This window comes from Sorex fumeus, unplaced genomic scaffold (assembly GCF_029834395.1).
Source record: "Sorex fumeus unplaced genomic scaffold, SorFum_2.1 ptg000047l, whole genome shotgun sequence".
Lineage (NCBI taxonomy): Eukaryota > Metazoa > Chordata > Mammalia > Eulipotyphla > Soricidae > Sorex > Sorex fumeus.
This window is the reverse complement of record NW_026606104.1, coordinates 25,773,093-25,798,820: the sequence shown is the minus strand read 5'-3', so window position 1 is coordinate 25,798,820 and position 25,728 is coordinate 25,773,093. Positions and strand designations below refer to the sequence as shown.

At 37.7% G+C, this 25,728-nt stretch overlaps 1 protein-coding gene across 1 annotated transcript in view; it reads left to right on the top strand.

Moving 5' to 3' along the window:
• Nucleotides 1–25,728, top strand: part of ST6GALNAC3 (ST6 N-acetylgalactosaminide alpha-2,6-sialyltransferase 3) — a 643,623-nt gene that overhangs the window by 379,192 nt on the left and 238,703 nt on the right. Inside the window, exon 3 of the mRNA XM_056123148.1 lies at nt 14,440–14,849. Coding sequence (XP_055979123.1) covers nt 14,440–14,849 — 410 coding nt within the window. The remainder of the gene's footprint in view (nt 1–14,439; nt 14,850–25,728) is intronic.

Here is a 25,728-nt window from a genome sequence, read left to right as displayed (position 1 = left end):
TAATCAACAATTACGTAGTTGGGGGAAATAGCTCTCAGACTTGTTTGTATTACATGTACTATGTACATACTCCCAATGGCTTCTCCATTTGCTACTCATAATTTCTGACCTTGAGGGTTAACTTAATAAATAGATGTTGCTCACTCACCTGTAGTAGTTGAGGAATAACTGAATAGATTTGAAGGATTTAGTACCTCAGCATCTTCCCCACACTATGCTTTATGTATACAAGTTTAGTATTTTGTTTTTTATCCCTTTGATTGGTAATTCTGGTTTCCGATTTTCACATTGCTAATTCTATTAGGATAATATTTCCCAAATATAGATGTTTGTTGATATTATATATAGAAGCTAAAAAGTTTTTTCTTTGCGGGTGCAGGGGGGGGCACACCTGATATTCAAAAGCTTACTCTGTGCTCAGGATCACATGGAGCAAGACTTGGAACCATGTGGGGTGTCAGGGATCAAACCTGGGTTGGTCACATGCAAGATAAATGCCATTCCTGCTGTACTATCCTTCCGCCCTGAATGTAAAACAATTTTTTTATCGATGCAGACAACATTTTCAAGGATTATCTGACTCCCTTGGTAAACAGCATCCAATTCTCATTCCTTGTGTCATTGTAATGTGTAGCCAGTTGCAAATTTTGTTTCTCATCAAGTAGCCTATAAAGATACTAAAACCACAGCATAAATCATATTTCTGTAATTTCTTTGTGTGATATGCCTAGATATACCCAGTTAATATTAGGTCCTAAGTTTGTCTTCCTGGGAATAGAAGAAAATAATAAAGAGGTCAGTTGGCTATAAAACTAGCCAAATTTTATTATGACTGTTACTGAAATGTGAGTTACTTCTTTTATTATTCCAGTCCGCAGAAGGAAATTCCTCCTTGGTTTGAAAAATTTGGATTTCGCCTTCCAATCTAGAGAAAGCAAGCTGCTTTCCTTTCGTACAACTATGTGTTTATACAGATTCATTTCCCTCAAGGAACTTCCAAATAAAAGAGAACACATCATCTCTGGCAACTGAGAAGCATAGCTTTATGTTTCCTGTTTTAGAATTATTTCTTGACATTAACATTTTATGCACCCCCACATTAAGTTTTATGCTTCAATGGGATCTAATACGACTAGGTGGGAATAAAGGTAAATGCCACATCCCAAATCCACAGAATCAGAGGCAAACTGTGGGTTATCAAATCTTTCCTCTTATATGCTGTTACTCATAGTGTGTGATTTATATACACTGTGTTTGAAAGCTGCATTAACTGCATGATGCTGTTTCGTGGAGGGGCAAAGAAGTACATCTACTGGCTGACTTGGTTGAACTGTGTTGATTTCTCTGTAGAACAGTGTTCACAATTCTTTGTTCACAGTTAGAGGTCTGCTGAAAGTGACTTGGTGTATAGATGAAAACAGCTTGCTTAATCATTTCTGAAACACAGGAAAAATTAAAATACATTTTTTTTCTGTCAGGCAATAAAAACAATGCCAGATTGTTAATGCCTCTTTTGTACCTTTCACTTGAAAGACCTAAAAAAAAAAAAGCCATCAAGGAGAATAAAGGCAAAATCTATCCCCCAATGGCATCATTATACATGTTGAAACCTCTAAAACTAAAACTCTGAAGACATTCAGGAAGAGTAAAGGAATAAATGACAGCTAGCTGAAGAGTGTCTCTGGAGCTTTGTTCAACCTGCTTTGTTCAGATTCATTCAAATTGGATGATGAAAAGCAAAGATCTTATTTGTTTCAACATTAAAGTAGAGAATTAGTGAGTGGTGAGTTGCTAATAGTCTTGTGAAGCATTTATGGACCCATCAGTGCTTTAAATTGGAATTATTTTTGCTTTGCTTTGTTTTGTTTTGGGAGGCACACCATTTATGTTCAGGGATTACTCCTGGCTCAGTGCTCAGGGATCACTCCTGGTAGAGCTTCCCAGACCATAAGGAGTGCTGTGGATCAAAATTGGGTCAGCCATGTGGAAGGCAAGTGTCCTGCCAGTTCTATCTTTCCAGCCCCTTAAGTTGCATCCATAGTATTGAATTGAAAGCAGCTATTTGAGTAGTGTAAAAACAATGTTCTTAATAATTTAAGCTTGTTCAATTTAAATATGGTTTTCAGTCTGAAATATTCATTGAACCCCATTTTTATTTTAGAGAAGGAACTTTCATTTAGGTTTCAAGGCATAAAATAAGTGTTTATTTTCAGCAAGGGACTATACAGGGATATAGATTAGGAGTATCCAATGTTCTCTTTTCTCTCTGCCTGCAACTGCTAGCTGCTAGGGTCTAGAATTAGCAGGTTTGGTAAAATTTTACTTTGGTTATCGGTGACCTTTTCTAATCTTGACTCTTTCATAATTTAATGTTTTGACCTTCGTTTTCTGTAGGGCCACCTTAGTGATAAATGCAGAGATTTAATAACTAGACCTAGTTGACAGGTGACCTTTAGTACATGGCTATTTCTTCTTGCTGGAGAAACCACACTGATTTTAGAAGTTTTAATTCTCGGATTGTAATTATCTATTCTATTGTCTATAAGCTTATTTGTAGAAAAAATGCAAAGGTTACATATTTCATTCTTCCTGCAGATTAAAATGTAAAGTGCTTGGCAGTTATTCCAGTATATCATTCAAAAAGGATAGAGCAATTTATCTTTTCCTCCCACTAACAAAGAAGAGAGAAAGGGAAATTTCCAGAGTGGTTGGTAAGAAAGAGGATGAAATAAAAGTGATAATGAGAGAGCTGTCTCATCAGTTGAATAAGGTTGACTGTTATGTGTGCATGCATGTATGCATACATGTGTATGTTTAAATTTGGAGTAATAGTTTCTTTATATGTGTATACCAATTTGAGGAGAAAAATGGCTGTGCCTAATGAAAGGTGTAATTCGTCAGAGTGAATGGTCTATTAATTTTTGTCGTTCCTACTTTTATTATTTTTACCAGGCAGTGATCTATTGGGTATGTTATGTAAGTTAGTTTTCTAGAGTCCAAATAAATATGTATCAGTTGAACACAGGCAAATAAAGATAATTATTAAAATACCGTAGACTCTTGAAAAAAAATAATAGCCATATTCTCCCATGTACCTCTGTGCACATGCACAGACATGCACACACACACACATTAATATACTCACACACAAAATATATGACATTCTTTTTTGTTGTTTCTTTTGTTTTGGACTACACTAGTGATGCTCAGGGGTTATTCCAGGCTCTGCTCTCAGGAATTACTCCTGGCAATCTTCAGGGAACCATATGGGATGCTGAGGATAGAACCTAGGTCAGCCTGGTGCAAGGCAAGTGCCCTATCACTGTATTGTTGCTCTGGCCCATGGACTTGTTAATTTCCCTGTGTTTACAGTCCTCAGCACTTTTGCAGACAGAATTAACTTTTGTGCCAAACATGCACGTTGATAAGGAAATAAAAATTGGACTGGTTGTAAAATGATCTATAGGATGAGCATATTATTCCAGTCAGTTATTCTGTGTTCTTGAACCTCCAGGTGTATGGAGGGGAGAGCTATTCAGAAGTAGTGGATGGCATGATTGTCCCCAGTTAACGTTGAATTTGAAAACTGCCACGGTGGGTTTCTAACGTGAATTCTCTCCAGGAGGGCTTTAAGGCAAGAGGAAGTTCTCCCCTTAGTCATGGAAAAACAACATCAGACAGGATCTTCCATGGTCTGCAATTATTTAATTCTTAAAAAACACAGCTAAGTGCTCTTGGAACAAATAGTTGTTAAAGCAAATTGATTAAGAAGCTAGGGAAACTCATTTCAAAACTGAAAATGTTGGTCTTGTTATGTTTATCTTGAATAGAAATTTCAGCCACTATCTTAAACTGAAAAATGAAGAAAAAGTGCTACATAATTTCTTGCACTGATGCTAATACCATTGCCAGGAAAGGCTCAATGACCTACATTCACATGCATACCCTAATATTCTTGTGGACTCTCTGTAGTAACTAAGCTTGGACCCCAGTATGTTTAAAACTATTAATTTATAATATAGTTTTAATATATACTTGGAAATTTTGAATTGTTAGTTTACCTTTAGATTAGTAATTATGCAAAGAAGTGATAATAATTTTTAATATCTCCTGTTTATTCACTTTTCCATGTAAGAATATACATGTATCTCTATCTATTTATTTATGTATTTTGAGCTACACAGCATAGCTCGTGGCTTACTTCTGGCTCTGCACTCAGGGATAACTACTGGCAGGCTCAAGGGGTCATATGAGCTCCTGGGAATCAAACCTGGGATGGTTTGATAGTATGCCTGCCATACTGTCTATTGCTCAGGCCTTGTATATGTATCTCTTTTGAACCTGAAAGACAAACTAGTTCCCACCAAACATCATGTTCATCCCAGTTTCCATTCCTCTATTATGGGAAATAAAAACTAGCTTTGACGAGTTTATTATGAGAATTAAGGGAGATAATGCAGTGAAGAGATGGTCAGGATGACTGGCACAACTTGTTTATAGCTAAAAAAAAATGTAATGTGCTATTCTAGATTTCTTTCATGCTACTTATTTCATTATTCTTATTTTCTGTCTTTGTGCCCCAGCATGGAATCAACTTACTTTTCGTGTAAAGAGGCAGATATTAAGATTCATTTCAAAATCTTTTTAGAGGACTTGTTTTCCAAGGCACACTCTTAAACTACTGTTTCCCAAAGTGCACAATATCATCACCCTCCACTGGGGGTTGCTGGAACTCTTGATGGAAACAGGTAGCTAGGGGCTGGTAAGTTGCAATTTGGAAGGAAGTGTTCTGTATGTGTTTGCTTAAAAATATTGATTTCCTGAAACATGCTGAGAATTTTTTTTAAGTTTGGGAATCAGTTCCCTTGACCTTTAAAACAGTATATAGAAATTGATCCTGGTTGACTTTAGAATTTCCCCAGCTGCCTTCTGGATATGTACCTAGGATCAAATTCACTCTGATTAGAGGACTCAGAAGATGGCCCAGTGCTTACTTGGCAGGAGCAAGGCTGTGAGATTAAACTTTCTACCATCACAAGGGCTAGGGCAATCTCCACAGCATCTCTTTCTGGGGACTCCCCAAAGGAAAATTACTGTAATCTTCACAAAGCCTCACACATAATAAGAATCTAATAAAAGTTGCATGTGCTTAATAAATTCTGCCTAGTTTTTATGGGTGGAGGGTGTCTCCTATTGATTGCTCAGGATATCCATAATCCATCCTGGTGATTCTTGGGTAACAGGGATTATGTGAGCCATCTTGGTATAATATGTGGAGGTTTTGAGGGCCACACCAAGCAGTGCTCAGGGAACCATGTGGTGCCGGGGATCTAACCTGTGTTGGCCACTTTCAAGTCATTTGCTTTATCTCCTGTACTTTCTCTCTGACTCTATTTATCACTAAAGATTTTAAACTTATCTCAAATTGATGTTTATCACTATATATGTAGGAGTAAAGGTAAAGGCCCTCCCGTTGATCGTCGATTTGCTCGAGCGGGCCCAGTAACGTCTCCATTGGAGACTTTGTTGTTACTGTGTCTGGCATATCGAATACTCTCGGTAGGAGTAAAGTTAGTGTATTTTTGCAGAGGGAGAAAATATCCAAATTAAATACTGTTATGTTACAATCAAAAATATAAGTATTGTGATCTTCAAATGAAAGGACTTTTTTGTCATTTCTGGCCATTTTTTTCAAATAGGGATATAGTTGTCAAGGCAAGGTTGATTGAAGGTATTGATTTCAAAGATTACAAATAGCCTAAATTCGATCAGAACACTTGGCTTGACAGTGTTTGTGTGCACAAAAGAAAAAGATGAAGAAATCAGATTTATTTTAATGAAAGGAAAATAAGAAGAATGAACAAGTCAAATAAGAAAGCAAATTAAAAATTAAGGTTGGGCTTGAAAAAGTGAACTGGACAAATATTTTCAAATGCCTTGCAAAACCTAATTCCTCAGTTTCGAATAAATTGCTTACTAAGGCAGAATAGTACAAGTGAAAGCATGGAATACACTTTCAAGGTTTCTGAATTAAATTTAAAAAAACATATTCAAGAAACAGCCATATTGTGTATGTGTCTGTGTGTATTTGTGTGTGTTTGTGTGTGTGTATGTGTGTGTGTGGTTTTGAGGTCTCACCTGGCTGTACGCAGGGTTTACTCGTGACTCTATGCTCAGTGGTCACTCCTGGCAGGGCTCAGAGGACCATACAGGATGGCAGGGATTGAACTTGGGTTAGCCATGTGCAAGGCATCCTCCCTGCCATACTATTGCTCTAGTCCCATGAAGCATCCATAATTTTTAACAAAGAAAGTTGAGATCAGAGTATACTGTAGTATAGTTAGTAAAAGGATCAGAGATAAGCAGGTATGAGTGATTGTGAGATCTGAGATCTGAGATCTAGTCTAGTTTATCTTTTCTTTCACCATAGTTGATTGTAGGTTGAAAGTGTCTTGAGCCATTTTAAATTTTAACGTGTCCTTCACGTTACCTGTAGTTTCGGATTACCATGAAGAATATTTCATTCATCTTGCTTGCACTTCTACTATATTATAAAGATGGTTCCTACAAGAAAGTGGCAAATAGAACAGCCACCAAGTGCAGTCACATCTGCTGTCACACCTCCCTCGGGAAACAGACAGCTAAATGGCACTGGAATCAGGCCACCTAACATGGAGAGGTCTCTGAAGATTGACCATGGAACCAAGATGGCAAAGTGAAAAGTAATAAAGGGGTGATTTAAAGAGCACCCCAAAGCCATCACATTCATAGCACTCTGCTCAGCTATATATTTGTCATATAAACAAGAAACTGTTGTTCTCTGTTTGCCCCCAAGTTGTTAGTCAGCTGCTGACCTCATAATCTGCACAGCTGTGGCATCCCAATATGTTGTCATGAAACAGATTGTGATGTCTTAATTGATCACTTTCAGAGGTTACAATTGTCAAGTGAAACTAGTGTGCTGATTCTTATTAGTTAAATTAAGCCTTGTTATAGCAGAACCGGCTAATTCACACTCTAATGACTGGGAAGTGCAAATGGCTACATTTTGCAGATCAGAACACATCCCAGGCTTTTTCTTTATGTCTTTCCGTTTTTCTTTTGGAAAAATTATGTGTAGACCATATCCAAAACTGCTTTTATTATACAGCAAAGCAACTTCCTGGAACTGTAAGTGGAAAGTAACCTCCTTATACCATATGCATCTTAATGTTAAGTTCGAGTAAGCCATATGACATGCACACAATTTAAATCAGGCATTAATTTGCATGATTCTGAGTTCCTTTGGATGACTCGGCTATGTGTAATGGATCTGTCAAACCAACTCTGCTGCAAATCGTCTGGCAGGAGGGATAGTTTTTCTTTTTCTTGCCTTTACCCACCAGAGATTATAGGTACCTAGATGGATACACAAAGATTTTAGTGAGATGCCTGAGTGCAAGAACATCCCATTGTGTTTCTGTCTGACGTTGAAGAAGTATTCACTATGGCACTAATAATGAACTTCATTTTCGGGTTCCTAAAACACTCACCCACCTTGTACAGATGGCTTTATTCTAACCTTGTGTCTAACCTTGTGTCCAATCGGTTACTTAGCATATTTCAGAAACTAATTCAGCAGGAGTAATGGATAGATCTTTAGATAGCAGGGTTTGAAACCTTATAAATTAATCTTTGTAGATTCTGCAAATCTTTTCTAAAATTTTTATTTTGACACACCAAATAAATGTTTCTGTCCTCCTAGTATGTTTTCATGGATATGCAATAAAACTAAAGCAAGGAAGTAAAACTAAGTCTGTAGCACTGTAGCACTGTCTTCCCATTGTTCATCGATTTGCTCGAGTGGGCACCAGTAACATCACCATTTTGAGACTTGTTGTTACTGTTTTTGGCATATTGAGTACGTCACGAATAGCTTGCCAGGCTTTTCCATGTGGGCGCGATACTCTCAGTAGCTTGCCGGGCTCTCTGAGAAGAACAGAAGAATCGAACCCAGGTCAGCCCAGGTTGGCAGAGAGCAAGGCAAGCGCCATACCCACTGTGCTATCACTCCAGCATACGTCATTATTTAGAATCCAAAGCACAAGAGGTAGCACAGGATGTCCAGTAAAGCAGCTTTTAATTTTTTTTTTCATTCAGAGACCCTGATTTACAATCCTGTTAATAGATTTTCAGTATTCATTTGAAAAGTGTCTATGCACACCTATGTTCATTGCAGGTGCTTGCTTGTCACTGTAGCCAGAATATAAAAACAACAAAAGTGTCCAACAACTGGGGACTGGAAAACGAGTTAATTATAATACAGATACAAAAATGGAATACTCTGCAGCCATAATACATAATAAACTCATGCAATTCAATGCAACTTGGATGAAAATTAAAGGATGTTATATGAAGTGAAGTAAGTCAGAAAGACAGTCTGCCACATCACTGCATCCTGTCTGTTTTTCACACTGTTCCAAGTACTATAATACAGGACGAAGTTTTTTCCATCATTTGATAACTTATATTCTCTTGTTGCTTTAAGTGAGCTCATTTGGTGTTTGTCCTTTTCCCTCTGACTTCACTCAGCCCTCTAGTACCCAGATCCCTCCAAGTTTGATGAACTGCATAATTTTATCTTTTCTTATAGTGTCATAATATTTCACTGTGTATATAGCACCACAATTTATTTGTTCATCTGTTGTTGGGAATTTTGGTTGTTTCTGTATCTAACTATTGCACTGCAATGAATATAGGTGCACACACACACACACACACACACACACACATTTAACTAATATTCTTGTGTTCTGGGGTAGATATCAAGAAGTGGGATCATTAGATTATATGGAAGTTCTAGTTTTACTACTTTGGGAAAATCTCCCACTCTTTTCCATAGAGGTAGCAGCATTTATGTTACATCCACATAATGTAATATGTTGTAGCTTTAAAAACCTTACCGAAAGGAATTAGAGACATTGATCAGGGGTATATGCACAATTTTCAAGGCCCCAGTTTTATCTGCAGCTCTTCAGCGCCCCCTGAGCTCCAATGCATGTGACCATACTATCCTCTAGCTCTATTTGATCTGAGCAACATTTGTATTGCTGGACCCAAGTATTGAACCATCTGGCCCAGTTTGGCAGAGTATATTGGGAGTGGCTCCAGTATTCTGAGCCACTGCCTAAATGACTCCCCATATTAGTCACAAAGACAATTTATAGATAAGTATTGAAAAGTTCAGTGATAGAAAGTTTTTATAAGGCCTTATTTGCACAATTTTAGAAGTGGTATTTTTTTCAGTCTATCTAAAGTGATATATTTAAAAAGAATAACCCAGTCACTGTTGAGTAGCAGACATTGTTTTTGTTTATTTTGAGGCCACACCCAGGGTGCTCAAGATGCTCATGGTACTCTTGGCTTCATGCTCAGGGATCACTCAACATGATAACCAGGGGACCATGTTTGATGCTGGGGATCAAACTGGGGCCATCTGCATGCAAGGCAAGTGACTTAAGTTCTATTCTATATTTCTGGCCCCAGGAAAATATTTTTAAAGCAGTTTCAATCACTTTTTAAACTTAGACTTGCCTTAAGGGTATGAGTTCACACTGCTCTGGAAATGAGCTCCTGTCTTCCCCACAACCTGTGTCTCTGAAGCCTTGATCTTCTCTGTTTATGGCAGCTCCAGTCTCCCAGTTCTTAGGCTAACAATGTGAAGATTTTCTTGACACCTTACTTTCTTCCACAACCCATGCTGTATGTACTGGCCAATCTAGTTGGCTCAAATGTCCAGCAGTTGATAAACGTTCTCTGTTACCACCTTGACCTAAGCTACCTTCCTCCCTTTTCAGAACCAGGACACTAGTCTGCCTTCACAGTGCCTACCTAGACTCCTATTTGTGAATTTTCCATGCAACAGTCAAAGCTGTTTTTGTTTTGTTTTTGTTTTCATGCAACTGCCAAAACAGTCAAATATAACTCTAAGTACTTACAGTCTTTGCTCAAGGCCCTAAGCTTCTACCTCATGAGTCGCTCATTCTTCTGAGCTGATTCTTACTCCCCCTCCTCCCTGAATCTTTTAGATCACATTTCTCTCCAACCCTAGGCATTTTCAATAGTTTTATTGTTGCTTGGTAGCAATGTTTCCTCAATCCACCCACCCACCCATGCCAGACCTCTTTAGTTAAGTTTTTCTTTAAAAATCAAGTTCACCAAAGCCTGTTCTTGCCATTGCCCTCCCCACACATATACACCATGTGTATTACATACACATCCTAATTATTTTCCTTGCTTTAATATTGTCTTTAATATTTAGCACTTAGAGTCACCAAATGTATTATATACCATGCTAATTTTAATTATTTTTATCCCGCCCTGTGAAGCAGGAATTGAATCCCCAGAGTTGAATCCCCAGTTCCTAGACGACCAGGCCCATGCCTGTAGTTGCTTATTTTCGGTTATCTGCTTAATAGATCTCTGGCCTTCAAGGTGACTTTTCTAAGGCAATTGTCCCCTTAATTTACACATCTATATTTTGCTTATTATTATGTTAATGTTACTTTGCATTTCTTTTTCATCTAAGTCAATAATTCTACATGAATTGAAAATTTTCATATTTTTGCTACCAAATTTTCATTTGACTCCTTTAGTTTAATTTACTAATGTAATTACTAGTATTTCATGTACTTCTTAGGAGTTGGGTTAAAAAGTAGAAGAAGGACATTGGCTCTGATCCGAGCTTATACTCTACATTGGACAGACACAATTACATAGAAAATTAAACTGTAAGAACCAGGCCGGGGATGATAGCACAGAGGGTATTGTGCTTGCCTTGCCCTCAACTGACCTACGTTCTTTCCCCACATCTCAAATGACTTCCAAGCCTGCTAGGAATGATTCCTGAATGCAGAGCCAGGAGTAACCCCTGACCATCACTGGTTGTGGCCCAAAAACCAAAAATAACAATAAAATTAAAACAACAAAGTACAAAAAACTAGGAAAATTCTAAGAACAGTACCCAATCTGAGAAAAGCTACTAACCAATATCACTGTCACTGTCATTGTCCTCTCATTGTTCATCGATTTGCTCATGTGGGCCCAGAAACATCTCTATTGTGACAATTGGAACTGTGTTTGGCTTATCGATTACGTCATGGGTAGCTTGCCAGGCTTTGTTGTGCGGGCGAGATACTCTTGGTAGCTTGCCGGGCTCTCTGAGAGGGGGCACAGAAATTGAACTCAGGTCGGCCATGTTGGACACTTGCAAGGCAAACACCCTACTAACCAATATGCACTATAAAAATCCAGAAACAAAACATGGAATTTCCCTCAAGGAATCACTTGATCACTTGATATCCCATTACTCATGATTTGCTTGAGCAAGGGCCAGTAACGTCTACATTGGTCCATGTCACATACTAGTGTAGCCCAATGGCCTCTGCTCTTTCTAGGAACATGAAGAGCCTCAAACTGAATATTCAGGGTCTTGACAAAGAAGTCTGACCATCTCGTAGGTGGGTGGTGACGCGATCTTTTGACTAAGGTCAGAACTCCAGATTCTTTCTCTCATTTGAGTGAAACGTCATACTCTAAGCATAGCTCTTTCAATTCCTCTTTGGGATACGCGAATAGCTTTCTCATCCTGTTTTTGTAGGGCACAGGTCTCTGAGGCGTATGTTAATGCAGGAAGAACAGTGAAATCAAAGAGATGTGCCCAGAGCCGGAGGTTCTTCGTCCTCTTAGCTATTTCTTCGACTCTCTTGAAGGTGTTCCAAGCCACTGTCTTCCTCCTGGCAACTCAGGTGCCAGGTCATTCGTCATGTTGGCTTCTCAACCTAGGTACACAAAACTGTTTCATTTGGAGATGGTCATTCAATTGAGAGCAAATGGAACATCAGGAATGAGACTTTCTCTTAAACATTGTCTTCCTGAGATTCAGCTAGAGACCTTTCCAACTCACGGTCAAAGTCAGCCAGCATTTGTGCCACTTGGCTAATGTTTGATGTTATTAGAATTATGTCATCAGCAAAGCAGAGGTGGTGTAATTACCGACTGTCTATCTTCACTCCCATTCCTTCCCTTTCCAGTTGTCACATGACGTTCTCGAGGGTCGCACTGAAGAGTTTTGGTGAATTGGTATCACCCTGTGGAACCCGTCTCTTGACATCAATGATCACTTCTTTGTAGAATGGTGAGATCCTGGTAGTGTATCCGCAATACAGCTCATGGAGGATCCTGATGTATTGAGTTTGAATGCACTGATTGGCTAGGGCTTCAATGACCACTTCTGTCTAAACAGAATGCGTGTATGCTGGCTTCAGATGCATCCCTCAAGACCTGATGGTACAAGCATGAAAGATCAAGTACAACATCATTGGTCTGACCGAGACAAGAAGGCATCAATCATATCACACCGTTTTTGACACTGGAGAAGAACTGTTCCTTGGAACATAAGATAAAAAGAGGCATCAGAGGTGTTGGTGTCCTTGTCAACACAATCTTGGCCATGAGCCATTCATTCAAATGCGTAACAACCTGAATCAGACGATTATACTTGAATAGATGTGGCTCACTGCTGGCAGTTTCTATCTTCATTGTCTATACAACAACATCCAGTTATGATGAAGGACAAATTGAGAAGTTCTACATGGAGCTGGAGAAGTTCTATAAAGAAGACCACACCTTCTGCAAGATCATTGTTGGTGATTTTAATGCCAAGATAGGACCGAGAAGATGAGTCAAAGAACTCCACATTGGGACCCATGGCCTAGAATGGAACGAACAGGGTGAGAGACTGTCTAAATTCATGATGTTGACCAAGAGCATCGATGGTAACTCACAGTTCCAGAAGGCCAAATCTAAACGCTGGACATGGGAGTCTCCCGGTGGACAGTTCCACAATGAAATTGGCCACATCATATTCAATCTATGGTTTTGCCTGAATGATGTCGCTGTTGTCCCAAAATGACCAAATGGGATTGGACCACCATCTCCTTCATGCAAAATTCTACTTCACAGAGAGGGGAGAAAGGGCTGCAAAGTTTAAGAAGAGAATTTCCAGAATGACCACCAACTGGGAGCTCTTTGGCACTATTGCTGCAACATGGGAAGATGACACCCTACTGGTACCAGATAAATACCTCCTTGGCAGATCTCCACTATCTCCACTACCTCCACTACCCAGTCGCCACCACACTCCAGAATTCTTTCCGGACACTTAATAAGACATGTAATACCCATCTTCCAAGATTACCCCACCATATTTGATGGGGCTCTAATATGGTTTGAACCATGTGAACACCTTTAAGATTGATTAAAGGCTGCCCTGAAAGCCCCTAACCCTCTCTGAGAGCCTGGCAAGCTACCAAGAGTGTCCCGCCCGCATGGCAGAGCCTGGCAAGCTATCTGTGGCGTATTCGATATGCCAAAACCAGTAAATACAATGGGTCTCATTCCCCTGACCTTGAAAGAGCCACTCTAGGCTCTCTCAAGGGAAATGAGAAAAAAATGCATATCAACAGAGTCCATTGCTTTTTCTTGGTTTTGAAAAGATGGGGTGAGTTTCTTCTTCCGTGGGAAAGAAATTGCTAAATGAATTGGCTTGGTTTGTTTAGGAGAAAATAATTCAGGGGATAATGGAAAGATCAGTGGATGTGGAGTTAAATGATAGAGATTTAAATCTACTGCTGCCTCATGAATCTCTCCTTTATGGTTACTTCTGTGATTCCTAAAAACTCAGGCTCAGGTAGAGTTTTCACTTAGCCATCAGTTAATTAAATGAGGGTAATGGTTAGACCAGTTCCTAAGATTCTCTGCATTTTCCCTTGAATTCTTAAAAGAACCTTTTCTTATCTTCAAGAATAAATAAAGGTCGGTTAACATAACGAGAAAGGGGATTTTTTTTAAAGTTCTCTAATATTTGCTCTCCTGGGACTTAAGCAGCTCTGGGCTCTGCAAATCTTTTTCAGAACTTTGTCATTTAATGATTTTTGAATATTTTTATCTGCTTCTATATCACCATTCATACATGTAAGTAAGAAGACAAAACTAATGTGTAGGGACATTTTCTTTGCATTTCAATTTTTAGTCATTGCTCTAATTAAAAAGACCAAATCTCTATATTTTTATATCTCTTTTAAAGTCATTTTGTAATGAAATGTCAATCTTTAAAGTAGCTAAAACTGTACTGTTTATATGGTTTTTCCATTTAACTATAAATCAATACAAGGAGATGGGAATTAAAATTATTTAACGACAGGTATTCACATTTTTAATGGAACTGTAGCCCTCGCTTTGCTTTATAACCTTTGGAATTTATTGTAAGATTTCAGATCTGTTCCCTCACTTGCAAGATGAATAACTGAAATTTTCTGTTTCGCCAGAAGAACTTGTTTGGAAAGTTGAAATTTAGTAATTTACCTGTTTCTCCCTCTGCCTTCTCTTTATGTTTTTCAGCCTTTGCAATTGGACTGTGACCTTTGTGCCATAGTGTCAAATTCAGGTCAAATGATTGGTCAGAAGGTGGGGAATGAGATAGATCAATCCTCCTGCATTTGGAGAATGAACAACGCCCCCACCAAGGGCTATGAAGAAGATGTCGGTCACATGACTATGATTCGAGTTGTGTCCCATACCAGCGTTCCTCTCTTGCTGAAAAACCCTGATTACTTTTTCAAGGAGGCGAACACCACTCTATATGTTATTTGGGGTCCTTTCCGCAACATGAGGAAGGACGGCAATGGCATCGTTTACAATATGTTGAAAAAGATCATCGACGTGTACCCAAATGCTCAGATATACGTGACCACCGAGAAGCGCATGAGCTACTGTGATGGTGTTTTTAAGAAGGAAACTGGGAAAGACAGGTGAGTCCTCTGACAAGCAGCCTTGTTGTCTTTTATTTTAAATCTCTAATGAATTCTTTTACCGGCTATAATAAACAGAATTCTTTTTCCAACTGGTTACTGTTTGCTTTTGACTCTTAGGACTACAGAATGAACTAGGAACTAGAACCATGTATTTCACCTATACTACGTCTATTCCGACTTGATTGGCTTTGGGGTTAAAAATTTCAGTTTTTCTTCATGGTATCTTTACCTAGGTTTTTATTCAACTTTATTTATTAGAATGGATTTGTGTGGGGTGGGGAGGTGAGTACTAGGTGTACACTCTACATTGTTCAGGGGCTAATCCTGGCTGTATTCTTGGGAGTAGCTCCTTAGAAGATCAGGAGATGTCCCCATGCTGCTGATTGAATTTGAGCCTACTTGTGCGCTCCAGTCCACTGACCTATCTCTCCAGTTCCTAAAATACTATTTTTCATAGAGAAGTCTATATATATCTGTTAAAAACAGAAATTTGAATGAAACATAGCCTTAATTTCCTCTGGAAATTGTAGCAAAAATCTACCTGAGATCACAGAAAGAACAGAATTTATTTATGTAACAGATTATCTAATAAGGTTACCTAGTTTCTTGCATACAAACAGACCCTATAATCTTATCACCATACCTTGGTGTCTAACATATTAAGCAGAATTTCAAATTGAAATTATTCATTACTTGAAATAATTAACAGTGGATTATTGAAGGTAAATGAATTATAAATGACATCAATTACCCAAAAACCAATTTGCATTTTTTCATCACATTTTTTCCCTGCAGCCTTCTGTAAATCACCCTTCCCATTTCCCTTTGCTGCAGACATGTTCATTTCATTTATTCCCTACTCCTAACTTCTACTTTCAGTCTCTCTTTTCTTGCCCCATATCTCCTTGTAGCTCTAATGTCTACCATCTCTATTAGGAAAGTAACTAATATATGAAATAGAAGTTGAATTATAATTCTCTCTTAGATCTTATATCTAGTTGTAATAAAGAATTAACTATTCTAATAAAGAATATTCTAATAAGAATATCTTAAAGCAGATACTGAATTCATGTGCACAATTTTAATTATTTTTAATTTGTGTAAAACCATAGATACATTGAGTTTTGCTTATCATGTCCATAGTAACACTGTTTCTTTAAGTTGTATCTTTTTAATATGAAATAGTGTCAAATATAAATTATTTTTGAGTACATATTTTGAAAGGGGAAATTTTTTATATTTAGGTATAATTTGAATTCTGATAAGTGTCTTAATATTTCATCAGGATCAACCTTCCTATTAACAACGTAGGTTGAATGTAACAGTTTATATTTCTGAGCGTCAAAAATCCCTAGTTTCTAATGAAATGCAAAAGAGAAAATAGCTATCGCAGTGGTTTTTTGTGCTGTTATAGGAATATCAATGAATATCAATGGTTAGATTTGAGCAGTAGTGATAAAAAGAATTAGGGATATACTTTAAGAAATTCCCATAGGTAGCACCCTTCTATGTAAGTTGAACTATTCTAAAGGGACTTTGGAAACTTTTGGTTTCTTACTAGCACAGAGCAAAGTAATTAATTTGATATATTTGTTTTTTGTTAGTTATAGTCAACTGTAGAGATTCTTCCCAGTCATAATTCTAAGTCTGAGAATCATTTTGGGCTCTCATAGAAGATAGTAACTTATATACTTGTATTATTATATCCCCTTGGCTTTTGCTATGAACTTCAATGAAGACAACTCAGTCACAGCTGTGGGAATTTTTCAGTAAGAAGTGGGAGAGAATAGCCTCAGGAGATTCATTTCCTACTGTTTTTGATGAGAAGCACTGTTTACAGAGTGGGGCAAAGCTCTCGGTAAAATTAATTTGCTTGTGTCATTCAATTGATATAATTATCAAAATAAAGTTAGTAAAACAGTCAAAATTCATCTATTCCTGTCTGATTGCCTCCCTGAGTGCTGCAACCAGCCAAATAAGGCAACTGTGAGTGATTTAGAAATGAGCAGAATGGGCAGTTTTGGTAAAATAACGTAGTACTATAAAAGTTGATCAAAATTGGTCTCTACTAGGATTTAAATCTACATTCTAACTTTAGCTATATAAATTTTATTGTCTCAGGATACCTCAGAGTGACCTGACATTCATCGCCAAATTTCAAACAAGAACATGTTTTAACTTTTTATGAAGGAAAATGTCAAACTTATACAATAAAGAAACTAATGGTGTGATTAACCTCTGTATACACTCTCCTCAGTTTGAATAATTATTAACTCATGGCCAATTTTGTTTCATCTGTACCCTGCAAACTTCTCTATGCCCACAAATTATTTTGCAGCAAATATCAGATAGCATGTTTCATTTATAAATATTTCAGCATATATCTCTAAGTTCTAAAAGGTATTTTAAAATAAAATGTCATTGCTTTTCATGAAAATAAACAATACTTTCTTACTAATATTATATATTTAGTGCATTTTAAAATGTATCCAGTAGCCTCATTCATATTTTGAAATGCTAATTTGAATTGGTATTAGCATAAGCCCTATACATTGTTCAAATTCGGATAAGCATAAGGTCTCTATATTGCTAGTCATTAGTACATTTCCTATACTTCTTGTAACCTATCTCTTCTTCGTACCGTTGTTTCTCTGTTATGGACATTTAAAAGCAAAAACAGTAATTTTCATGCAGTTTTCCCCAATATAGACATTCTAATCACAGTCTAGGATATTTCTTCTACACTAAAATTTCTATATTGAGATTCTATAGTATTCAGGTCCTTTTTTTTCCAAAACAGGTGGTACTTGTAACAGAAAAAATACAGGTGCCAGGAAAAATAGTGTAATAGGTAAATTACTTGCCTTGCAGATGACCAACCTGGATTTATTCCCTAACATGTACATAAAATATGGCCCCCAAGTCCTACCAGAACCTAGCAGTGATCCCTGATTGCAGAGCTTGAAAAAACTCCCTGAGAGTGCTGGATTTGGCTCAAAAAATAAAGTAGAATAAGGAATACTGTTTAGCTTCCTTTTAAAATGATTTTTAATTGATTCATCATATTTTATAATACTATTAAAGCTGTTTTTTTTTTAATTTGCAGAAATACTACACCAATCCTTTCATTGATACTTTAAAATTCCTCCAACAGACTCTTTCTTCTGGTCCCTCCCAAAGGCCCCATTTTTTTTCTTTTTTAGTGGTTTGGAGGTTAGGATATATTGGTTATCATTATTTTGATTCATTAATTCATGAGATCATACAAAATATAACATTTCATCGTGTCTTTTTTACTTATATAAAGTAAAAAAGCACATATTGTAAAGAGAAACACCGTCATTAGCCATTTAGCTACCATAAATGGAAGTACAAATCTTTCCTATTTGTCAATTTTAAAGTGTTCGTTCCCTAAATCCTGCAATAGTGTCCGATTGATCTCATATATATGTGTGTGTGTGTATGTATTTCAAATACTTAAACATGTTTGAATTATTATTTCAGTTTATTAAAATTAAGTATTGCTCAAAGTTGTTTTGGTGGCTTAAAGAATGTCTCTAAGTTGATCTGATAGTCCTTTGTCTTTAGTATTCTTGATAGTTTCTTTGCTTTATAATATTACTACATATTTGGGGCATTATTTTGTTGTGATGGTGGTTGTTTTTCTGGGCACCCACACCCTCTAGTTTTCAGGATCCACTCTCAACTCTGACTCTGCACTCAAGGATCACTCTTGGTGGGGCTCTGGGGGCCTTCTTGGTGCTAGAGATCAAAGCAGAGCTTATCTATGTGCAAGGTACTTACTTACTTGCTACACTATCTAGCCCACGGCTTTTCTGGTACATATACTGATGCAAACCTATATTTAGACATTCACTCAAAGAACTTTGGTATTTAGGAATGCATTATTTTGGAGTCACAAGTATTTGTGCTTGGGTTGGTTTTGAGTTTGGTCTTTTCATTGGACAGAAATATTTGATGAACTATATGCTAGACCATTGTTTATAGATAACATCGTTATGAATCAAAACAGAAATTTCCAATTAAAGTCCAGGCCTCTTATTTTTATTGCATTGTTCTAAATATTTTTCTTCCTTTTATCAGGCTGACAAAAACTGGCTTTAGTGACACCAATGTCATTACTTATCTTCTTTATCCCACAAAATACATACTGCAATGTTAGAATAGCAGTGCAACCAGCAGTGTGATGACCATAAATATTCAAATACTATTTTACATCAAAGATAATGTTTTAAAATCAAGCATTCACCTATGCCTACTGTTTGTTTTCTAGCAAAATGTTTAGGTTTTCCCCTAAAAATATTGGAGTAAGTTAAGTGTTGTGCATCATCGTAGGCATAAAGGAATAGGAAGAAAATATTTTCATTATTCTCTCCTTTGCCTTCGAACAACTTGGTTAGCCAACAATTATTGGAATTTTTTAAATCAAATATTTATTTTTTGTTTACAAATTTAAAAGAAAATTTTGCTGATGTATTATTGCATTATAATATTATATATTTTGGGTGTGCATCACTATAAATCTATGTTGATATATATTCATTTAAGTCTAAATAGAGAGGATATGACAACTTTATGCTGAATAATTTATAGAAAGACATTTTGTCCTTAAGAGTAAAAGTCATTCACAATAGGAAAAAGAGTAAATCGGATGTCATAAGTTTTTTTTTCCTCCCAGTTTGCTTCTCCAACTTACCAAATTAAAAAATAAATAAGCCTCTTCCCCTTCTAAGATAGGTATCTTTCCATTTTTTATTAAAAAAAACTTTTTTTGTCTTAATGGATTCTTTATGGACGAAACATGGATAGAAATGTATACGGTTACATTTCTAAAGACGGACTTTACCTAGTTCATAAGTTATTGGAGTACCTTTTCAAACCAAATGAAATTTAATTTGCTTTCTAATTTTTTCTTAAAATTTTATTAGTGAAATACCATGAGGTACAGTTGTAGACTTACAAATATTTGTGCTTGGGTTTCAGTTATACAATGATCGAATACCCATCCCTCCACCAGTGCCCATTCTCCACCACCACCAGTCCCAGTATCCCGCCCACCACCCATCCCCCATCCCACCCTACCTCTGTGGCAGGGCATTCCCTTTTGTTATCTCTCTCCTTTTGAGTGCTGTGGTTTGCAAAAGAGAAATTGAGTGGCAATCTTGTTCGGTCTATAGTCTACTCTTATTACGCATTTCCCAGCCTTAGAAGAATCTCCCAACACTCTTTATTTGGTGCTCCCTTCTCTATCTGAGCTGCCTTTTCCCCTAGCATATGCGGCTGTCCTCAAAGCCACAAAGTAATCCTCCTGGTACTTATCTTGGCAATTCTTGGGTATTAGTCTCCTATTTTGTCACTTTATGTTCCCCAGATGAATGCAATCTTTCTATGTCTGTTCCTTTCTTTCTGACTCATTTTACTGGCATGATACTTTTCATGTAGTACCATTTGTATATGAATTTCATGACTTCATCTTTTCTAACAGCTGCATAGTACTTCATTGTGTAGATGTACCAAAGTTTCTTTAACCAGTCATCTGTTCTCAGGCACTCAGGTTTTTTCCAGATTCTAGCTATTGTAAAGAGTGCTGCAATGAACAAACAAATGCAGACATCACTTCGACTATATTTTTTTGCCTCTCTGGGATATATTCCCAGGAGCAGTATTTCTGGGTCAAATGGGAGCTCAATTTCTAATTTTTTGAGGATCGTCCATACTATTTTCCAAAAGGGCTGAACCAGTCAGCATTCCCACCAGCAGTGAAGGAGAGTCCCTTTCTCGCCACATTCACGCCAACACTGGTTGCTTTTGGTATTTTGGATGTGGGCCAGTCTCTGTGGTGTGAAATGATATCTCATTGTGGTTTTGATCTGCATCTCCCTGATGATTAATGATTTAGAGCATTTTCTCGTGTGCCTTTTAGCCATTTGTATTTCTTCTTTGAGAAAGTTTCTATTCATTTCTTTGCCCCATTTTTTGATGGAGTTGGTTGTTTTCTTCTTGTGAAGTTCAACCAGTATTTTGTATATCCTTGATATCAACCCCTTGTAGAGAATATCCTTTCCCATTCTGTAGACTGTCTTTGTATTTTGGTCACTGTTTCTTTTGAGGTGCAGAAGCTTCTTCGTTTATAATAGTCCCATTTGACTATCTCTGTTTTCACTTGCTTGGCCAGTGACGTGACATCTTCAAAGATACCATTAGCTTCAATATCATGGAGGGTTTTGCCAACGTTTTCTTCAATGAACCTTATGGATTTCGGTCTGATGTTAAGGTCTTTAATCCATTTTGATCTTACTTTTGTACTTGGTGTTAGGGACAGATCTGAGCCCACTTTTTTACATGTAGCTGTCCAGTTTTGCCAGCACAGTTTGTTAAAGAGGCTTTCCTTGCTCCAGTTCACATTTCTTGCCCCCTTATCGAAGATTAGATGATCATATGCTTGTGGGGAGATGTCAGTATATTTGACCCTCTTCCATTGGTGTGCAGCTCTGCCTTTGTTCCAGTACCATGCTGTTTTAATTATTACTGCTTTGTAGTAGAGTTTGAAGTTAGGTAGGTTGAGTCCTCCCATTTTCTTTTTCCCTAGAATTGCTGTAGCTATTCGTGGGGGGCTTATTGTTTAATATAAATTTCAGGAGTGTTTCTCCATTTCTTTGAAGAATGTCATGGGTATCCTTTTAGGGATCGCATTGAATTTGTACAGTGCTTTGGGAAGTATTGCCATTTTGACAATGTTCATTCTCCCGATACATAAACAGGGGATATTTTTCCATTTCCTGGTGTCTTCTTTTATTTCCTGAAGTAGCGTTTTGTAGTTTTCTTTGTACAGGTCCTTTACTTCCTTAGTTAAGCTGATTCCTAGGTACTTTATGTTCTGGGGAACAATTGTGAACAGGATTGTTTTCTTCATGTCACTCTCTTCTCTTTCACTATTTGCGTATAGGAAAGCCATGGACTTTTGGGTATTGATTTTATAGCCTGCAACTTTACTATACAAGTCTATTGTTTCTAGGAGATTCTTGGTAGAGGTTTTAGGGTTCTCTAAGTATAGTATCATATACTTATAAATATGTGAGAGCTGGATTTCTTCCTTTCCTACCTGGATACCCATAATATCTTTTTATTGCCCAATCGCTATTGCAAGTACTTCCACTACTGTACTGAACAGCAGTGGAGAGAGTGGACATCCTTGTCTCGTTCCTGAACTTAGGGGGAAGGTTCTCAGTTTTTCCCCATTGAGGATGATGCTTGCTATAGGCTTGTGGTTGATGGCTTTACCTATATTGAGGAAAGTCCCCTCTATCCCCATTTTGGTGAGGGTTTTCATCATAAACGGGTGCTGTATCTTGTCAAATGCTTTCTCTGCATCTATTGATATGATCATATGATTTTTATCTTTTCTTTTATTGATATGATGGATTATTTTGATTGATTTCCGAGTGTTCAACCATTCATGCATCCCCGGGATGAATCCTACTTGGTCATGGTGTATTATCTTTTTGATGAGTAGGTAAATTCTATTTGATAGTATTTTGTTGAGTATCTTTGCATCTGTGTCCATCAGGGATATAGGCCTGTAGTTCTCTTTTCTTGTGGTGTCTTTGTTTCCTTTTGGTATTATAGAGATATGGGCTTCATAGAAACTGTTTGGGAGAGTTTCCGTTTTTTCAATTTCCTGGAAAAACTTGAGAAGAACTGGCAGTAGCTCCTCTTTAAATGTTTGGAAAAATTCATTAGTGAATCCATCTGGACCTGGGATTTTGTTTTTGGGAAGACTTTTGACTACAGTTTCAATTTCCTTGATGGTAATAGGTTTATTCTGGTATTCTAGATCTTCTTGATTAAGTTTTGGGTGATGATAGGATTCCAGGAATTTATCCATTTCTTCTAGGTTCTCTTGTTTCATGGCATACAGACTTTCAAAGTAGTCTCTGATGATGTTTTGAATTTCTTTGGTTTCTGTTCTGATACCCCCTTCACATTTCTGATTTGGTTTATTAGGGTTCTCTCTCTGTGTGTTTCTTTGTGAGTGTTGCTAGTGGTTTATCTATCTTGTTTATTTTTCTCGAAGAATCAGCTCTTGGTTTCATTGATCTTTCGGATTGTTTCTTTGGTTTCCATGTCGTTGATTTCTGCTCTAAGTTTTATGATCTCTTTTCTTCTGCCTGATTTGGGCTCTTTCTGTTGATCCTTTTCTAAGGTCTTGAGCTGTGAAGTCAAGTTGTTTATGTGCATCCTTTCTTCCATCCTGAGAAATGCTTGGAGAGCTATAAATTTTCCACTTAATACGGCTTTCACTGCATCCCATAAGTTCTGGTAGCTTGTGTCTTCATTCTATTTGTTTCCAGGTATCTTTTGATTTCGTCCTTGACTTTGTTCCTGACCCAGTTGTTGTTCAGCATTGAGTTGTTTAATTTCCAGGTGTTTGATTTGGTTCTCCGTGTCTGTGTGTGATTCACTTCTATCCTCAGTGAATCGTGGTCCGAAAAGATGGTTGATACTATTTCAATCTTCCTGATTCTATTGAGGTATGTTTTGTGGCCTAGCACATGGTCTATTTTGGAAAATGTTTGTTGCACACTGGAGAAGAATGTGCATTCTTTCATTTTGGGGTGTAAAACTCTGTATAGGTCTATAAGCCCTTTCTCTTTTATTTCTTCTTTCAAAGCCAAGGTTTCCTTGTTGAGTCATTCTTGTTGATCTATCCAGAGGTGATAAGGCAATGTTGAGGTCTCCGGCTACTATTGTGTGGTTAGCAATGTCCTCCTTAAAATTTGTTAGTAGTTGTTTTAAATATTTAGCTGTTCCCTCATTAGGTGTGTATATATTTAAGGGTGTGATTTCTTCCTGTTGTACGTGTCCCTGGATGAATAGAAAATGACCTTCACTGTCCCTTTTAATCTTTTTAAACCTGAAATTGGTGTTGTTGGATACTAGTATGGCCGCCAAGCTTTTTTTGAGGGAGCTGTTTGCTTGTAGGATTGTTTTCCATCCTTTGACTTTGAGTCTGTGTTTGCTCTGACTGTTGAGATGAGATTCTTATAGGCAGCAGAATGTTCGGTTCTGTTTCTGAATCCATTTTGCTACTCTGTGTCTTTAAATTGGTGAATTTAGACCACTGACATTGAGAGAGATTACTGTTATGGGGTTTTGTGTCATCTTTCTGTAAGGGTCTGTTCTGCTTGTAGGGTTTGTCTTATCTTATAGTAGCCCCTTTAGCCCTTGTTTTTGATTTGGTTTTGAGTCTATGAAGTTCTTGAGCTGCTGTTTATCTAGAAAATAGTGTAAAGTTCCTTCAAGTTTGAGTGAGAGTTTAGCCGGATAGAGTATTCTTGGTGGAGCATTCATTTCAGTGATTTTTTTCACTATATCCCACGATTTCTTTCGGGCTTGGAGGGTTTCCTCTGACAGGTCTGCTGTGAATCTAAGGGGTGCTCCTTTGTATGTGATTTCCTTCTTTGACCTTGATGCTTGCAGTATTGTCTCTCTATCAGCGGCATCCATCATTCTAACTATGATATATCTTGGAGTGTTTTTGTTAGGGTCTCTTTTAGCTGGCACCCTTCGGGCTCCTTGAATCTGAATGGCTGCATGGTCAAATTCTGGGAATTTTTCAGCAATGATTTGTTTGACCATGGCTTTTTCATTGGGATTGTTTCCCTGAGCTTCTGGGACTCCTATGATTCTAATGTTGTTCCTCTTGGAATCATCTCCTAGGACTCTGATTCGCTCTTGAGCTATTTTGAGGTCTCTTGCCATTGTTTATTGTTGCCTGTTAGCTTGATGCTGTTTGATCTTCCAGCTCACTGATTCTTTCTTCAGCTGTGGTCATTCTACTTTTGAGGGCACAGACTGAGTTTTTTATTTCATCTATGGAATCTTTGATTCGTGCCATTTCTGTGCGTAGCTTTCCAATTTCTGCTCTCGTTTCTTCCTGTATTTTCTCAATTGTGTGATCCATTCTTCCTTTCATGTCCTCTTTCAATTTACTGGATTTCTGTCTGACTGTTTCATTGAGTTCATTAAACATCCTATCTGAATTCTTTGTCAGAGAGGTCCCTTAGGTGAATAGCACCTACTGAGGCTTCTGGACTCTTTACATCATCCTCATCATGTGGTGGGGATTTGTGTTGTTTCTTCATGTTGGTGTGTAGGAATAGGAACTGTGACGTCACACTAGATGTCTTGGTATAGTAAACTACCTGCGGCCACATGAGTGCCGGCAGGCTAAAATTAAGCCACATCCACTTCTACCGAAGCCACGCCCCTTCTGAAGAGGCCATGCCCCCACGGGAACCAGGTGTGTGTGAAGGGTGAAGGCTGGGTTGGGGAGGAGATGAGCGGAGCAGCGTTGGGGGCAGGTGAGGAGGAAGGGGCTCATGTCCGCTTTGGTTCCAGGGTCCAAGAGGACGCCTGGGCCTTTGCAGGGCAAAAACCAAGTCCCAGATTTGAATGCTGGTGGGCAGACTTAACTGGATGGGGAGGAGACTGGTGGAGCAGCGTTGGGGGCGGGCCTAATTTGCTTTCTTATCAATAACCGATTATTACCTTGTGGGAGAAGCCAGAGAAAAGCACACGGCTGCTTGTCCTTTTGCTCTTTGTTTGAAATTCTAGGCTCTTTGGGAACTAGTCACCCTTATAATTTTTTGCTGTTTTCCTAAGAAACAAGATTTGCTAATCCTACAGTGACTTTTCATCTTTTCCAGAAATCTTTAGATTAAAGGTTTTATAGTCAGAGTAATCTGCACCAAATGGATCTTTTCCCCTTTGAATGATTGATATACATAAATAATATTTGCCTGCTGACATTTACACATTTGCATTAATACATCTTAAGACTGAAATACCCTAG